The sequence below is a fragment of the Gallinula chloropus genome, assembly GCF_964237585.1.
Source record: "Gallinula chloropus genome assembly, chromosome: 22".
NCBI lineage: Eukaryota > Metazoa > Chordata > Aves > Gruiformes > Rallidae > Gallinula > Gallinula chloropus.
This window is the reverse complement of record NC_140107.1, coordinates 6,759,175-6,777,383: the sequence shown is the minus strand read 5'-3', so window position 1 is coordinate 6,777,383 and position 18,209 is coordinate 6,759,175. Positions and strand designations below refer to the sequence as shown.

General features: G+C 45.0%; 1 protein-coding gene across 1 annotated transcript in view; it reads left to right on the top strand.

Annotated features, from left to right (window-relative positions):
• Positions 1-4,808: 4,808 nt before the first annotated feature.
• ZMYM4 (zinc finger MYM-type containing 4) overlaps positions 4,809-18,209 on the top strand; it is a gene marked incomplete at its 5' end in the record, with an annotated part of 42,452 nt that continues 29,051 nt past the window's right edge. The window contains 3 exons of the mRNA XM_084274431.1: positions 4,809-4,850; positions 16,300-16,342; positions 16,708-17,232. Coding sequence (XP_084130557.1) covers positions 4,809-4,850; positions 16,300-16,342; positions 16,708-17,232 — 610 coding nt within the window. The remainder of the gene's footprint in view (positions 4,851-16,299; positions 16,343-16,707; positions 17,233-18,209) is intronic.

Sequence of the window (18,209 nt, the reverse complement as noted above, 5' to 3'; positions counted from 1 at the left end):
TTATGGCCCTGCCTTGGAAGTGTTTGCAGTAGGGGGGAACCTCAAAGTAATAGATTTCAGCAGCTCTGTCCAGCTCCAGGACAGAAAAGGCTGCTGCTGGCTGGTCATCTCCAGAGTTGTTGCAATGGCTCTTCTAGGGAGGAGCCTCCAGGCTCCCCGTGGGGACAGTAGGTAATAAAGCAGCCAGGCTCCAGTTAGTCTCACCTAGACCAGGTTCAACCTCGTTCCCCAACAGTCTTCCCTGTGCACCCAGGCTGGTTGTGCTGAGGATTAGGATTTTGGGAGGCTAGAGTTCCCACTCCCCTTTGCACCATCCAGTGCATCTCCCCACACTCCATGTAGGACTGGCCTCTCATCACAGCCAGTCTCAGTCCTCACAATGATGGGGATAAAGTGTCCAAGTTCCGTTCCTCAGTTTTCTCCTCACACTGTCCCTGCTCTCAGACCATCTTACACCACAACCACCTCCGTAGCAGAGGTGCTTCAGCCCTCTGAGCATCTTCCTGAGCATCTCCTCCAGACTCGCCCCAACAGCTCCACCTCATGGTGTCCACTGGAGGCCAAACTGCCACCCTAGCAAAAGGTGAAATTTGCAGAGGGACCTGAGTCTGCAGATATTGCTCAGGGCACTCCACTGGCAATTGCAAATGGTTCCTAGCACAAAGCATGTTTGTACAGGAGTGACTTGCCAGTACAGCTACACTGGTCTCACCTAAGCTGAGCCAACCTTTCCTGCAGAAGACAGGAGAGGTAAGACTCTGCTACACCTAAAGTCCCATTTTCTATACACTACATCCCCCATTGTTCCTCTGAGTCTGTGCTTGGGCCCCAGATGTGTGTACAACATATGCAGCAGCCATGTTTCCTAGCCCACCCTACAAAGCCTGTCCTGTTTGTCTGCTCACCGATTCTTAGTTGCTATTACTTGGCCCCAAACACACAGCAGCACTGTAAGCACCTGCAATTCTCTGAAGAGAACCTGAGCTGGAAGAGAGGAGGGCGTGCCTGGATCCCAGTATGTATGTATGGCTGCCAGGTTTTCTGGGTGATCTATATTCAGCCCTGCGTGCCCCTGGGTATGTGGAAAGACCATTCATCCAGTTCACTGAGCTGCAGCCTGCATGTGAAAGGAGGTTCGTGGCTCCTTTTGTAAATGTCACTGGTTGAGAGACGAATAGTCTCACACAGAATTGTGAGGCAGATCTTATTATGGGCACTCCAGGGGTAAATTAAAAAGCAATTCCAAAACAATACTCTGGAACAATCTTATCTTTTCCCTGTCTTATCCAGGAATTTATCTAGGCCTGTTCTGCACTAGTCATCACCACAATACCCACATATTATGTGGTGTCTTTTCTAGCCATGTTAGTACATATACAGTCCATTTAGAGTCAAAAGTAAGTCAGGTCTGAACAAGCTAGTGTTGGACCTAGTAGGGCTGGATAGATGGTTGGACTTGATGATCTTGAAGGTCTTTTCCAACTGTAACCATTGTATGATTCTAAGCTGTAAAACATCCTGCTCCAGCTCAGACAGCCTATTCAGAGAAGAGGCTGAGAGGTCTACAGAACACACCAGGGTTGGTCCTAATTCTAAATGGTCCATGCTCACTGTCCAGCTTAAGCAAACCTTCCATCAGGCCTAGATTTCAACAGCACATGGTTGTAGTATGATCTATTTTACTGACAGGATCTATTTCTAACAAAGTGTTTTGCTTGGTGGTCTGAAAGCATTTTCAGTTGCATGTTGAAAGTTCAAATAGTTCCACCAACTCCTGAATTTACTTATGAGAACCACGAGATGAAATAAAGATGTTCCCATCCTGCTCTGGCAGGGGGTTGGTTGGACTAGATGATTTTTCAAGGTCCCTTCCAACTCCTAATGTTCTGGGGTTCTGTGATTCCAGCATGCTTGAAAACACCACATAAAATTTTCATGTTATAAAATACTATGGAAATTTACAGTGTAGCCCAAAGAAATTGTAACAGTTCTGTCAAGTCTTGTGAGGATACTGGAAATCTCAGGGTATTTGAATGCCCCAGCATTTGGAGTTGGTATTACATGAAAATATATCTTTAATTAAAGGAAACAAAGAAAAGAACTCCCCAACACACACACTTTCTAAACTACAGCCTGAAAAGGCAGCACATTATAATGCCTCAGAAACCAGAGGTCACAAAGAAAAAAAACCAAGGTTGTTATCCTTCAGATCTTAATTCATAAACCAACCTCATCTTTTAAGGTCTTCCTCCTGAGTTCTGAACACTTGGATTTCTCAACATTGTTACTAATTGTTTAGGTAACTTATAAATATTTATATTCTGAGAGGGCTATTGGCTCTTTTTCTCTCTCTCTCTTTCTCTCTCTCTCCATTTTCTGCCTTCCTAGGAAACCCCATTCAGAACTAAGTGCATTTTCAGCGCTCAGATGATCTGCACATGTACAGCACATCTGTGCTGTTACACACACGCTCTGGGGAGAGCTGTGTGTGCACAGTGGCCTTTTATGCACAACATCCACATGTCCTGCCATCTGCTCAGGGCACTAGTGGACGTGTCCGAGGGAACCTTGACATGTGGCAGCCCTATATTTAGACTACACTAGAGTTTCTAGCTATTCCAAAACCCAATACTGATATAAATATCAAGTAATATTAAATTATTTCATTATTACAACATTAAAAATATTAAAATATTGTTTTAATCTGTAATTTTTGAGTAACTATTAAAGTTCACATGAAACTCACTTTACATATAACATCTTTTGACATCCCAAATAAAGAAATTTCACAGAACAACTCATTGGCTAGAATTATTTTATACTTGAGGATATGGGTTAATGTATAAATGAAAAGCATTATTCATACCTTACTAAAATTATTCCATTAATTCATTGTCATTGGAATGCACTCATTTCTAAGGAGGGACCTGACAGCATTTCTGATATGAATCCCAATATGATGTATTTTGGGCCAGAAGGATAGTGTTTATTTAAGGATCATTTCATTCACCATTGAAATACAGCTGCTGTTTAATACCACCCTTTAATTCTACAAATCAGATAAAGCTAGGAAGTGGAGATTTCTCTTTAAGACAAAGTTTTAATTAGCAGTTAAGATTATTTAAGTAGCAAGGAGAAGGGAACACATTGTTCTTATCAACTGCTTGTGGGTGCTGGTAATGTTTGACATTGTTCACAATAAAAAAGGCATTAATCTGTATCTTGTGCATAGTTTCACATTTTTTCTTAATAAGCCTATGTCTTGGTGAGGTTTTGAGCATGGTAATTATTGTAAAGCATGAAAATGACTGGGGACATTGCAAAGTGTTAAATATTTAGGTTTTAACCTTGAAAGGTTACACCGCTTTTTGCAACTGAAATATGACCTTTCAGGTATTTCAGGTTAAACTGGTATGCAAATCTTCATGGGCTTAAGATCTGAGCCCATAGAAACAACCCCTATATGGGCTTTTGATCAACACCAGATGAGGAAAAATGTGGTAAATATAAACCATCCATCCCAACATTAAAAACGTGGCGGTTTTACAGTTGTACCAACAAATGTTAAATTAACTAGAAAAAAAAAATACATAATGGTTCATTCATGAGGGATACAGTAGAGGCACCACAAACAAAAACCAGATCAGTCTCTATTCTTAGGCTGATTCTAATAAAAAGAACAAATCAAATGCCCTGTGAATGCTCCACGTGGTCTTTGAAACCCCTGGGCGGTAGATTCGGCTCGACTCCATGGCAGTGCAAACCAAGAGTGAACAGGCTGAAAGGCACATCCAACCCTCTGGTCACTTGGGTTTGGAATGTGATTACTTATTTAGATGATGGTTTGTCCTGTGCTGAGCATCCAGTTGAATAAACAAATACATACCCTCTTCGACAGGAAGGCGGCGAGTCCAACACGTCAACTTCTGGAGCGTTCCTGAAGGGAAGCGGTGACAATCCTGGTCTATCCCCTGCCAACACATCCATCTCCCAGGGCAGCCTCGCTGGTGGTGCTGGGAAGGTGGCGGGGCATCCCGGGGATGAGAAGGATGCCTGGGAGAACAGCACGAGCGCCGTGCCACAGAGGCGTCACGGTGTGAGGCGGGTGCTGCTGCGGCCTGGCAGTGCTGAGGTGGGAGCACCGTGCCATGGACAGAGATGCCAGAGCTGCTTGGCCTGGCGTGGGGCGAGGTGAGGCGCAGCCAGGCCCTGCTCACTGCCACCAGCCACCACTTCAGACCAGGCCTGGCGGCCATGCCACGAGGCCACGGGCCCTGTGGCCGCCATGGGGTTGGTCGAAGCCCACCTGGGCCTGACACACGCCAGGCCGAGCCTCACACCTCCCACCCCGCGCCCGCCCGGGGTGCCGGTACTAGGCCGCTCCACGACCCCGGCCCCGGCCCACTCCCGAGCCTGGCGCTCTGGGGGAGCCACCAAGCCTGGCCCCGAGGAGGCCCCAGTGCGCCTGCGCGGAGGGGGGGACACCACAACCTAGGGGGGCGGGAGGCGGGGACGCGCGGCCGTACGCAGGCGCGCGGCGCATGCGCGCTAAGGCCCCGCGCTGGGCTTGTCGTTGCAGCTTTAAGAGGGCTCGCGGCCTGGCGGGTCCGACCCCCCCCCGCCGCCCCGAGGAGCCGCCGGGCCCCCGCGCCAGCCCCCTCCTACCGCGGCACGGCGCGGGGCCGGCCCCGGCACCCCGCGGACCCTCTCCCCGGCGACCCCCTGAAACAAGGGGGGAAGGCTGAGAGGGAGTGACCCCCGGCCCCTCGCCCCGGGCTGGGACAGCGGGGGTGGGGGGGGGGCTCAACATGGCGGAGGCCAAGGAGGAGGGGCCCGGCCCCCGCGCCAGGGTGAGTGGGGGGCGCGAGGGGAGGTCAGAGGGGAGGGGTCAAGGGGCGGGCTCAAGGCGGGAGGGGGCCGGGGCGGCCGGGATGCAGCGTGCGGGATGCCGTGGCTCCGGCCGCTGTCCAGGGCCCTGACGGCGGGCCGGCCTGGCCGGGGGGTCGGCAGCCTCCTCAGGGACCGAGCAGCCGCTGTCCCCGCCGGCCCGGGGACAGGCGGCCCCTGGGCGGGCGCGTCGCGGCTGCCTGCTGGCTCCAGGCAGGTGAGCGGTGCTGTCCCCTCCAGCCCGCGAGCTGCGCTGCCTCAGGGTTTCTTCAGTTTTCTCTTAGTTCTCCATGAGGAGAGTGTCGAGGCATCGTTTTCATAAGCTTCTTGGCATCACTTAAATTATGAACTTGCAGCTAAGTGGGATCCGTCATCACCACCCGTCTGTCACCTTGTTTAAAACACATTGTTCTCGTTCCTCCTCTTACATCTCTTTCAATGACCCATCTGAGTCGTCAGGATGGCAGTTTCACCCTGTTCTGAGGTGCCTGGGCTGCATCCATTGCGTGAGTACCATTGGCCATGCTGATCCTGAGCCTTGGCTTCCAAGTACACTGGCCATACTCATCTACTTGAAGAAATACTTTGTCTTTTAAAAAAAAATGGAAGGTCTTTTGTCACCCACACCTTCTAGCCCATGAAGTAACAGAGGGAGAATAACTTTTTGAGCAGTGCTCAGCATAGCCTTGCAATGGGTCATGTCCTCGTGGAAGGGCTGTATTCCACTACAAGACTCAAGAGCTGTCCCATTTCCCTTTTTCCCAACAATGAAGAAGTTTTCCCATTCTCCAGCCTTGAGAATGACAAGAACACCACCTCAAGTTTTCCATCCCCATGCGGGAGAGGAGTTTAATTTGCTGAATGTGTTTCAGGGAACGTGAGACTTGTGATTGCGGTGAAGCTAATTGCTGCTAAACAGAAGAGCTGAGCTTCAGGAGCTGCACAGACCTCGTTTGGCTGCTCTGTGGTTATGGAAATGAACATCCCTCACCAAATTGTCTCAGACCCGTGTTTTTCAGACACTTGTGCTTATTTGCCCACAGACTCAAAGGCTGTTGTGGAATTGCTGTCAAATATTGCATAAGTGATGTGTCTTCAGGGGGAAATCAAGATTCTGGCTGCCTGCAAGAAGTTTTAGGAGAAATGGCTGCATGTAGGACAATAACTTAAGAAGTCTTAAATTAAACTTCATTCCCAGTAATGGAAATATGAGTTGATGTAAGGAAAAGCTTTGCTACTGTGAGGACAGTTGGTCATTGGAACAGGTTGCTCACAGAGGTTGTGCAATCTCTAGGCTGGTGTCTAGTGGCCTCTTCAAGCTTGTTGCCTTCGTATGCTCAACTGATCTGTCAAGTTACCTGCTATTACCAACAACAACCAAAAAAATTGCCTTTTTTTCTTCTTAAGCTTGCCAAATATCTGCTGGGGAATGGCAGAGTATCAAGTGTGTTGGTTGGATAACCATCCCTTGGTGGTAACTCCCCCAGTCTCCACCAACTATTGCTCCACATGTCCCTGCATATTTTGGAAAGCCTCTCCTGCTCTTGGCATTGATGCCATTCCCTGTTCCAGCAGAAACTGAGAATTTGATAAAAAATCAGGGATGAACCTGGAAATAGGCAGCTGCCATAGGCAAGCAAGGAAAGAAGATCTTCCTGGTTGCAAGTCTGACAGTGAGGTCAATCTTGACTGTCCCAGAAAGGCTTCTGTGAGGTTTGGAATAAATGGTGGTGCCAGTGCCCTGCACTGCATCAGTCTGAGAAGTGAATTTCCTCCTCTTCTCTCCCAGTCACAAAACCAGTTATGCATCAAGATGTGGAATATGGGGAGAGGTGAAGCCTTCCTGGCTGCTCAGATGACTGGTGGAAGCTATGAAGAAGGAGACTGGCATACCATAAGCACCACACGCTCACATATCTTCCATTAAAGCCATCATCAGTAAGGTCTTGGAAGACCTGCTTCTCTTCCCCATGGCTGTCCAGCTCCCATTCTGCAGGAGGTTATGGTGATGGACTCTGCCAAAGCCTGTGCCTAAGGAATAAGGAGCATTTCTTTAAAATATATAAATCCCTTTGTATGGAAAGCAACAAAGACAAATTTAATCATTTATTCAGAGAGGAGCTTGGGAAGTGCTGGCACATTCAGAACTGTTCTTTTCAATATTAAATTTTTTTGCAGATATTATCCCAGAAGGGTTTACAGCAAACCTGGCATTTTGCAAAGTAAAATTGAGAAGCAGTTGTCATCTTTTAGCTCACTCCATGATAACGAGCAATAAGCTGGAAAAGTTTTTGCTGGCCTAAGATTTGACATAGAAAAAGTGTGGGTAAAGTTTTTGTGCCTCAGTTGTTATTTTAGAAAAGGTTCAAAACAGCTGAATATTCTTTTTGTGAATAACAATGTATTCAGCTTTTCATACTTCCTAAATTGTATCCAGATGAACTGAAAAGGTGTTTACTTGTTGGTTTTTTTAATCATAGGGTTTGGAAGGGACCTCCAGAGCTCATCCAACTCCCTGCCAAAGCAGGGTCCCTAGGACAGGTCACACAGGTTGGTGTCCAGATGGGGCTGGAATCTCTTCAGAGAAGGAGACTCCACATCCCCTGGGCAGCCTGTCCCAGGGCTCCCTCACCCTCACTGGGAAGAAGTTCTCCCACACAGTGTTGCGGATCTTCCTGTGCTCCAACTTGAGGCCATCACCCCTTGTCCTGTCCCCACAGACACTGAGCAGAGGCTGCCCGTGTCCCCTGTGTCCCACCCTTCAGATATTGATAACCATTGATCAGATCCCCTCTCAGGCTTCTCTTCTCCAGGCTGAACAGCCCCAGCTTACTTGGCCTTTCCTCACAGGGGAGATACTCCAGGCCCTTCATCATCTTTGTAGCCTCCTCTGGACTCTCTCCAGGAGATCCCTGTCTTTTTTTATACCAGAAAACCCAGAACTGGACATAACACTCCAGATGGGTCCTGACCAGGGCAGAGTAGAAGGCAAGGATCACCTCCTTTGACCTGCTGGCCACACTCCTTTTGATGGCCCCCAGGATCCCATTGACCCTTTTAGCCACCACGTCTTCATGCAGCTTATGAAACTATTTGGGGCACTTCAGCTTTAATTTGTGTATAACATCAGCCTTGAAGCATTTCTGCTCTGAATGGAGTGATCATTTATTTACAACAGTTCTCTGTCAGCCCACTGAGCTGGGCAGGACAGTTTGGGGTGTACAGTGTGAACGACTGAAACCTGACTCTGGGGCTTGTGGAAATTCATTTTGTGTGAATAGGTGAGCACCTTGGGTGTCTCCAGCAATAAACCAGCTGTTTGTGGAGGACTTTTAATTTTGCATGGCTCGAATTAAAAATTGAAGGTGCTCATCTCATTTAGAAAGCCTCGTTAGTGGGCTGCTCTTGTGTGGTGCAAGGCTGAAGGAAACCATTTCTCTGCAGAGAGGCTCGTGCACCTCTTGAAGGATGTTTTGATGTCATGATCTTTGAATCCCACCTGCTGAAAATCATCATAACAGATCTCAGCCTTTTACAATAAGACTTCCCACATTGTATAAAATACAGAAAAGTTAAGTAAGCTCTTTATCCCCACTTCAAGGCCCCTTGCATGATGAGGATAGTGGAAATTAATTCTGAAATCGCTCCTGAAGCTCTTATCTCAACTTCTCTCTCATTTAATGACTGCTGTATCCCATCATTCCTTCAGACATTCCAATTCCTGTTGGCCTTTCCCTAAACAAGTCCTGTAGCAAGTTAATCTAGTGAATTTTCCTCAAGGTTTTCTCTGGATGACTGTTGAGATGTTTTCCATCACCTACTTTGTAAGCATCATGATGACATAAAAGCAGAGCTCTTGTGCCTCACTCCTGCTTTTGCTCTTAATGCTTATTTTCTGCCATCATATGAACTCTTTAAAATGAGGCTTCTCCAGCAGTGAATGTTTCATCCAGGGCATGCTAGCAGAATCGTGTGTGCTCTCATTGTCCATCATCATAGCCTGTGTATTTTGCCTTACATTCTTTGATAGAAAAAAAATGTGTTTCTGCAGGGGCAAAAGAGGGAGCTTGGTGGAGTACACCTGCAAGGTTGGGGGGTTTTAGGTGCTTGTCCTGTGGAAGCATAAAAAAAGAGAGTGAGCAAGAGTCAATCTGGGAAAATAACCTGAGGACAAAACGAGCTCTCTTAATGGAAAGGTCCAGTAGAGGGTTCCCTGAGTGCTGGAGGGGTGAGGCTGTGATAAAGTAATCCTTGCATGTTGTTGATCCCAGGAGCAGTTGCTGTATTTCTAGAAGCTCATGCCAGGCTGAAGCAAAAGCCACCTGACAGATGAATTTGAAAAAGACTGAAATCTGCTATTATCAGCTGCTCCTGAACCACACCAGGAAAAGGGAGACCGATTTAAGCATCAAGCAGGCTGCAGCTTGCTGTGAACCTTGCAGCTTAGAGTAGATGGCCTGTAGTGCCATAGTCTTGTCTTCTAACTCACTCTCTGAAAGTGCTAACTCAGAAATCATCTTGCCCTGGGACTGGGCAGATGATCTTTCTCTTTGGAAAGAGAGGAAACCTGAATCACTAGCCTAATCAAATAATGTTTAATTGTCTACATTTAGGTGAGAAGAGCCTGGGGCAGAATTAGCACAACTGTACAGAGTTATTCCTACAGAGGAAATTTCAGAGTATTTGTTTTCTTTTGCTATTTTGTTTAGTAATTCATTTGTGTATTTTTTTGAATCTTGGTATTTGTTAAAACAGTCTAAAAAAGTAAGTGGGAAAATTTGGTCTTTATGAAATGGTGCTGTTTGCTCCAGAAAGCTTTTGTTGAATACTGTTCAGTGAACATAGACTGTGTACAGGTTATTACTGTGTTTAAGATTGTGGGGTAGGAGTTGTGAGAGTGCTCCATGAAAAAAAGTTACACTTTTGATGGGTTTTGGCAAAATGTCTTCTGAATTGATTATTTAAGTATGTTTGAAGAAAGTTTGTTGGGCTGGGGGTGCCTGTGCCAGACAAGCTTCTCCTCCACTCCTCTGCAGGCAGAAGAATCAAGCAGATGTGGGTCTGTGTCTTTTCCTGCCTTGCTGTGTTAGCTGTTCGTGCCCTTGCAGGTGTTTTGGGCAGATCCTCTTGCCTGTTCATGGAGCAGGGCAGTTCTCAAGCACTCCATGAAGCAATCACAGGAGCTTTGCTGAGAGCTCTGGGTCACGCAGTGCTAGTGTTTTTTCTGCATGTTTTTACAGGTGTTGAGGCATTTTGTTCTGAAGAGCTTTGGATAGTTGTAATAATATCTGCAAAGAAGGTGAAACATCCAACTAAGCAGCCTATTGTAGGAACCACTTCATACAGGGAAAGAAAAACTAGAAGCCAACTAGGGCAACAGCTACCAATGGGACTGGTATTGTAGCCACCTGAAAGACAGAAATGCTGGGTTTTTTAAGAGGAGTAAATGGTAGAACCATACAGGAAGGTGGCAGAGAAGTGGAACAGGCAAAGAGGGAGCCAAAGTTAGGAAGAACAAAGCAGATAGCATGATCACTTTGCTCTCTTCAACAACAGGAACACTGAAAGAGCTGAATATACATCCAGGCTCTCCAGTTCTCACCACCAATTGTTGCTGGCATCGGACTCTTACGAGAAGGCAAAAGACTTGCGGTACCTAATGGTGAATGAGATGATTCACCAGTGTGGGACTATTAACATATAAACCATTCTGGGAAGGAGGGCTGATAGTCCCTGCTGTGTTTATCAACAAGCAGAAGGTGCTACGGTTTTAATTCTTCCCAACTTGCATCCAAAGCCATCTCAGGCTTCTTGTTTGAGGGCGGGTTATAAAGAAAAGCAGATGACTTAGGTTTTAGACACGTTTCACTTTAATGAATCTACAGAGGGTTGAGTTTTTGTTCCACAATTGGTAACATCACTAGTAGTAATGGTTGATTACCCTCTTGGGGGAGACATTGAGTTCTGAGGTGCTGGTCCTCCACCTTTAGATGGTTGCCCTCATTGCTTCTTAGTTGTGTTATAGGGACTGGTTTTCCCTTAAAAGAGATGGCAACGGCTCTCTCTTAATGAGCTTCTCAGTTAAATGGAATTAAGGGGATTGCGTGCTTTGCAGAACATAATCTTCTAAATAGCTGTACTTTTGAAAGCCTAGGCCAAATGTATATGTTTGTAATCTGGGAACTGCTGTCTTTCTTGGGGGATGCTAAAATATGTAACTGAACTGAAATACTTGGTTTGGAGTAACTACTTACTGAGTATCGCAGCAGCAGTGTACGTTGTTATGATACAGACCCTGCTCAGAGTTTGGTGATTTCTACATCCATGCAACTTCAGTTTTTCTGACTTCTGTGGTGAGAAATAGGAATTATCTGTACCTCAACTCACTTACAAATGTAGTGTAACCAAACTCCCAGCATCAACAGGTTTTTGTAGTGTATCTTAACCAGCAGCAGGAAAGTTTAGTGCATTGATGGGGTGAGGTTTTGAGGGGAGAAGTTCTTTCAGTTTAAAAGAAAGTCTTTATTGTGGATGTCTTGGTTTGTGGGCTTGATGTGTGTTTTGTGTCTGTGTGGGCAAAGCCCACACGACTTGCAAGCTTCAGATCAGCGCATCAAACTCTGGTGTCTTTGCAGAAACCATTGCAAGGTGAAGTGTTCCCTTCTGGAGCTGCTTCCTTCTCAAATCCATGGGTTTGTGAGGAGGTGAGAGAAGTACTCGGATCCCCCTCCATTTTTTTTTTCTAGGTTTAGATTAGAAGCACCCAGCATTGGGAAAAAGTAAGGCACTCTGTAGCTTGCTGTGTTTGACAGGCTGGGCTCCTTGGCCCCATATGGTTTGGCAATGGTACGTGGCTCCTGCCTGCCTGTTGGGTGGATATGGAAACCATAAGGTCGCCAGGGGCTGTGTTTAGACTTGTCCTGTGGATATTCAGAAAACTCAGGAATGTCAGAAAGAGCTGGGGACAGACAGGGGCGATCCTGTTCTGTGCTGCTCCCCAGGATGTCTGGGGCATCGCTCAGAATTCCAAAAATGCCCAACAGGAGTGGCAGCACCACATCCCTGAACCTTCCTGAAACTTCAGAATCCAAGATGTGTAAGCGAGGTGCAGGGTAAAACCCTGTGTCCTGAACAGGATTGGGAGCCAGGAGAAACGGGAAAATGCCTGCCTTTGTCTTTTTACACACATAGATGATTGTTTGGGGGTTTCCTTTAAAAATATCCACCGTGGTATCTATTTAATTACCCTCAGACTAGACTAGTGATTAAAAACAATCTGTAGGAGCCTTGCCTGCAGCTGGGATGCCCAGGGAAGCCTCAAGGACACACCTCGCATTATCTCCCCGGCTGGCTCGCTGCCTCTCTCCCCCACTCGCTGCTCTGACCCCCCCTTCTCACCCACGCAAAGCACCGTGCGGCTCCCCTCCGGCACAGCGCAGGGCTCCCCGGGGCACCGGGCCGTGTGTTGGCCGGTGGGCCGGCTGTCCGGCACGGAGCCGGGGCGGCTAGGGGGCTCTGCAGGCCCGGCATCATGCGCCGAGCTCTATGGCTCGCCTTGACCCCGCCGGGTTCTCTTCCTGCCGCAGCGGTTCTTTTCCTGTAGCAGGTATCTGCAGCAGGCTGGCTCTTTGTTACCCTCTGCTCTTCCCTCCCTAGGTGCTCCGAAGGTACGATTCGGGTGTTTGGGTGGAAAGCAGCTCCGGGAGAGACTCGCTGCTTCATTCTGCTCCTGCCGTGGTGGAGTTTTCCCCTGGCAGAGGGTGCAGCGCGGTTGGCTGCCTGCCTGGCATCCCTTCCAGGGATGTCATGTGTAAAAGGTCAGGGGATGCTTCCTGAGCTCACCGCACCTGGTTCGAGAATAGCAATTGCAATTTGAATTCCTTTTTGTTGATCCTCTTGTGTTGGGGGGGGTGTTTAAAGCAGTGTCTTCCTCATCAGTCTAATGAATCCTGAAAGGGGGGGAGTGGGGGTGGTTACGCTGTGTGTGTATGGGGACAAGGGAACTGTACAGGCAAGAAATTGAGAATCATCTCTGACTATTTTGAATTGCAGTTTTCTTAACATCTGCTTCCTTTCCACAGTTGGGTTATGGGTGCAGTAAAACCCAGGATAAAGCAGCAGGAGGCTTGCTGGGAAGAGATGTGCCTCTGTGTGTGTGTGTGTGAAGTTGTGCTGGGGTTTTGTGGAACGGAATTTTGCAGACAAAACAAGTTGTGGCCACAGGCAGCTTCTCTCTTTATATTGCACAAATATAATCTACTAATTGTTTGTTGATGGATGCTATGGCAACGTTGAATGCTGTTAAAGAACTGAACAGGTTTTTAGTTAGTTCAAATTAGCACATTGTATTCAAGTGTAAACAGTGTCCTTCTGTCACCTGCTCCGAGCAAGGACAGGTTAGTGCTGAGGATGTAACGCTGGTTTCCTTGAGTCTGATAGACAGTTGCAAAACATAGTGATATACCTTGTTGTATTTAATTTTTTCTTTAATTTTCATAAAAGCAGTCTGTTCCATAAAGCAGTCTTTATGTAAAGTGTAGTTAATTTGGAGCACAACACTTTGCTTTCAGGAATACCTAATTGCTTTGTCACTACTTTCATATTCTTGCTTCATTTATTTATTTACTACAACCTGACTAGGCAGAGCATTTTCTTGTGTTCAGTGGTAGCTAATGAGGCAGAATCACTAAGAAAGAGATATCCTAAACTATTTAATTTTGTTAATATTAAACTGTTCTGTCTTAAACTCTTAGGGAACGCTCACTACTTAAAAGCTCTAAATATCTAAAGTTATTCTCTGGCAAAATATTAGCCAAAGTGATTAAATTAACATGTGTTCAGCTATGACACTCTTGAGTTTTGTTTTAAAACTGCAAGTGCATTTTGGAGTTGAAGCCTGGAGTATTCTAACAGAAAACTTTATGCTCTGGAAACTTTCAGTAGAGTAGCTATCAAGAACTTAATCTGGGATGTTGAGGTGCCTCTTCTTCGATCCATCAAAAATGAAATGCCATCTGATGAATCTATTTCATGTTTGCCTCTAGAGTGCTTTTGTTCCACTGTTCACCAAATCTTAAAGTTTGAGGTGAAGAAATAAAGGGAGTTAAGAGTGGATGATGATTAATCAAAGGAAGAAGCATGAGGACTGCTGAGGGAGGGAATTTCTACATTTATCTATTACATTTCAATGTAGAAATAGTAATTTGGGTGTTAGTACTTACATTTCTGCACAATGCAAGACCATAATCCAGTGAAAGCCAACATATATTGCTAATTAAGATGATATAATTTTATGTAACTATTGATATGCACAATTAAGCAAGATTGCAGTAGGATTCAGGAAGGGCATAAAAGCACATATAATAGAGAGAATACCCCACAGTAAGAAAAATGCTTACATCTCCTCATTTCAGGGCATAGTCCAGTTACAGACTGTTATGGAATGAGTAATTTATTGGGGAAATATATCCATATATATTTATGTGTACATGGCTCCATATGTATCCACACTTCCCCTGGTTTCCTGTCTTTGAATTTACACCACGTGGGAGTTCTGATGCTGTTCACCATCAGAAACTAGATGGTAGCTTAGATAAAACAGCTAGTATTATCAGATGCTGAAGTTCCTCTTGTGTAAATATTTCCAATGGAAGCTTGTGAGCACAGACACAGATCTTCCTCTGTATCCTAAAACTTCTTAAAGGAAGAAAATATTCAAGATCCCTTATTTTAACAGCCTCACAAAAGAAAGAGGAAAGAAACAAAATAGGCTTTTTTTTTTTTTTTCTCCCCAAAGGATGACCTTGTAGTTGGGAAGTATTTTGGATTTTTTCCAGGTAGATTGTAAATGTTTTCCAACTTGTCCAAAATATTTATGGTAGTCCCTAATGCTCTCTGGCAGGTGGCCCCTTGTGCTAACTTGCATGATGTCATTTCTTTGAACGAGACTGTTGGAGAGGTCCAGACTGCAAGTGTATTTTTTTCCAAATCACAGCATTTCTGGTTTGGTTACGTTTTATTAGAAGATTTGCTCTCAACAGAGGAGGAATACTGAGGGTTTGGATGTTTAAGGTAACGGGGATTGTGGCAGAACATACAATACTTCCCTGCAGGTACTGTGGATCTCAAAAGAGTTAAAGAACTACTGTGATACAAACCTGCTTCAAGAAAGGATGATCTAATGCTTCATCTCAGCTGAAAACTTTTCTTGTCTTACCAACAAATTGTCTGAGACTTTTTTTTTGGTAGAAAAAAAGAGCATTATTGACAGGAAGCAAGCAGAGGCTCAAGGAAGGCTGTCACAGAGGGAAGGAGTTAGGCTGTCCTTTTTGCTTCTCAAGGCTTCGTACTCTGATATTATTATCAAATGGCAACAAAATCCTTTCTTTTCTCTTCTGTAAAAACAATATGCCATCACTCTCCTTATCCTCAGCAGCTGGTATTAGTGCTAAGCATATCCAATATTTATAAGGATTAATTTTACACTAGTGTAAACTTAGTTGGCTACGAGTGGACTTGTAGATCAACATTAAACTTGTTTCTTTGGAGACACCCCTAGGATCACTATAACACTAACAGAATGCAGCCCTTGCAAACCTTCCTGGGAGGTGTCTTCTCACTGGTTTTTCTCTTGATAATTACAGTCAGTAGACTTGCATCAGCCTTGTGAGATAGTGTAACTTTTTTTGCTGGGTTTTTTCCATCTTTCACTTTTTCCAGCCTCAATCATCTGCTCAGAGAAGCTGGAAAGTCTTGGTGCAGTGTCAAATCGTCTTGATATTCATAATGCTGGACAGGTCTTCGCTATTCCATATGTGAAAATAAGCTGAAGGAACTAACTTGTTTTTGTAGACATACAAGTGATATTGGGAAGAGACTGATGGACTTTGCTGTCGGATGAGTCTTGTGACAATACGTTGGCATCCTTTCCTGGAGCTGGCTGCTACCAAACTGATAGTTCCCCGTCACAGTCCTGTGGAATATCCGATGTATCAACTAAATGACTTGAGTTAAATGAAATTAGAGATCATCCCTTTGCTATTAAATCCCATTACTTCCCTTAAGATGGCTTAAGAATTGACGTGTGAGCAGGACCTACCGGAAAGGAAAGCACGGAGCTGGGGATGTAGAGCAAGGGGAGATGACTGAAATGAATTGCTGTTATCCTTTGGGATAAACAGAAGGATGCTAATGGGTAGGGCTTTCTGAAGGCCCTCTCTGCTGCCTTCTCTGAATTCTACATTGTCAAGGTGTGCTTTTACTGTGTGCTTCTGAGCCTACAGCGTGGCATGGGGCAAGAAAAGAAAGGAGGAGAAATTGTGATCCTTGTTGGTTTCGGTTTTGATGGGATACTTTTTAGCAAAGTATGTGGCAGCTGACCAAGATAATGATCTAGTGCTTTCCTTTTTACAGTTTGAAGATAAATCTGATGCAGTATTTGATATTACAGAAAAATGTAAGTATTTCTATTTATTTTTATAAGGCGATAGTTTCACAAAACGTGTCTTAGAAGTATCATTGCTGCTGAAAATGACTCTTGCCCTTCTCCTAGCCTTTGCTTTTCATTCCTTCCCTGTATTACCTTCTCTGTAAGTGTTACTAGTGACATGAATGAAAGTTTGATTTTATTTTCTCTGTGCTGAGTGGGGCAGAACTACTTATGTCAGCGATATTTTATCAGTAATGGTGGCCCAAGAAGGCTTAGCGTATACAAGGAATTGCAGCATCAGGCAGATTAGCAAAGGACACTTACACTTGTCCTTTGTTACACATAAAGCTGGTGAATTTTCTGACTGTTCTTTGGGTTTTTTTCCTCCCTAGGTGGTGAAATTCTGGATGCAGAAATGTCTGAGGACAATGACCACAACTTAACACCTACCCTCGACAGCTTATCTTATGGAATACAGAATCGAACAGGATCTGAAAACTCACTGCTGGATGATGATGATGATGATTATTTCCTGAACTCTGGGGATCTGGCAGGCATACCTGTTGTTGGGAGTGACAATGAAGATGATCAAAATTTCACTCAAAAAGACACTCTTTCTTCAGCGATTCATGATGAAGACCATCTGGAAGAAGACAAGAGAGAGCACGAATTGGACAGTGACAAAGAAATTCAGATTCAGAATGCAATCCAGAAGGATCTGACTTCACCATTTGAGCAGGGCCCTGTATTTAAATCAATTCGGAAAGATTTTAGCATAACAAGAGATAATGGCAAAGAGACTTTTTCAGCCAAGGACAAGAATAGAGAAGGACATTTTCAAGAACGTGAGAAACGGTTGGAAAAAATGCCTAAAGATATGGATTCTAGATTGAAAAGCAGTTTTCTTGACAAAGCAGGTAACTGTTGACATCGTAGACCTGGCTACCCAGGAAAGAGGAAGAAAGAGCTAGACAGAAATTAGCAGTAGGGCTAGTTACTAAGAACATCAACGTGTTGAAGAGAGAACATGCAGAGCTGGATATAGGGAAGCATTTTCTAAAGGACCCTGAAATACGACGACCTCTGTATTAGGACTAGGATTTGCAGAAGGGCTTGGCAGCATTAGGGGGACTCTCACCCTCCACAGTTTGTTTCAAAGCCTCAGCATATCCTTTGTTGTTGTGGTTTTACTAAAGCCAAGCTGGGTGACAATTCAAGCTTCCTTGTGCTTTTTTTCTCACTGTTTTTTGTAGACATTAAAACTCCCTAAAAGAAAAGATTGGATGAAGTTTAGGTTAAGTTGATGGCCAGGAAAGACTCTTTCTGAGCAAAGTACCAATTCTGCAGGAAAGGATATGTATTTAAAGCAGTATGCATTTCATAGTAGCATCACAGAAAGGCTTGCTAGAAATGTATTCGTGTCTGCAGAAATTAAACCAGAGAGTAACTTGAGATCTGCTTTTCCTGGGAGACTACTCTCCTCCTTCCTCAGATACTTGAGTCTTGGACTTCGTCCAGCCACCATGGAGAGAAACAAAGATGCCTGTAATCCATGTCTCATTTGAGGGGCCTGACAGTCACCAGTAGTCTCGATGCCCACTCACTTGTTTTTGACTTTCCAAGCTCGGAAAGTCACAGTAGAACAGCGAATGAAGGAGTTAAGAATAACCAAGCTGGCATGTGCAGTTTAGTTTTACTCAGAACACAGTATGGAAAGAGGGTAGGCCAAGGAGCAAGAGCCTCCTGGCTGCTTGTTCAGATTCACAGCTTACAATTCTGATCTTGAAACTTTGTATGTTTAGTAACAGCATCTTAAAATCAGTGCTTCCAGGTTGCATAAATGATAGAGAAGCAATACAGATGTCTTTAAAATAAAGAAGAGTTAAAGATGTCT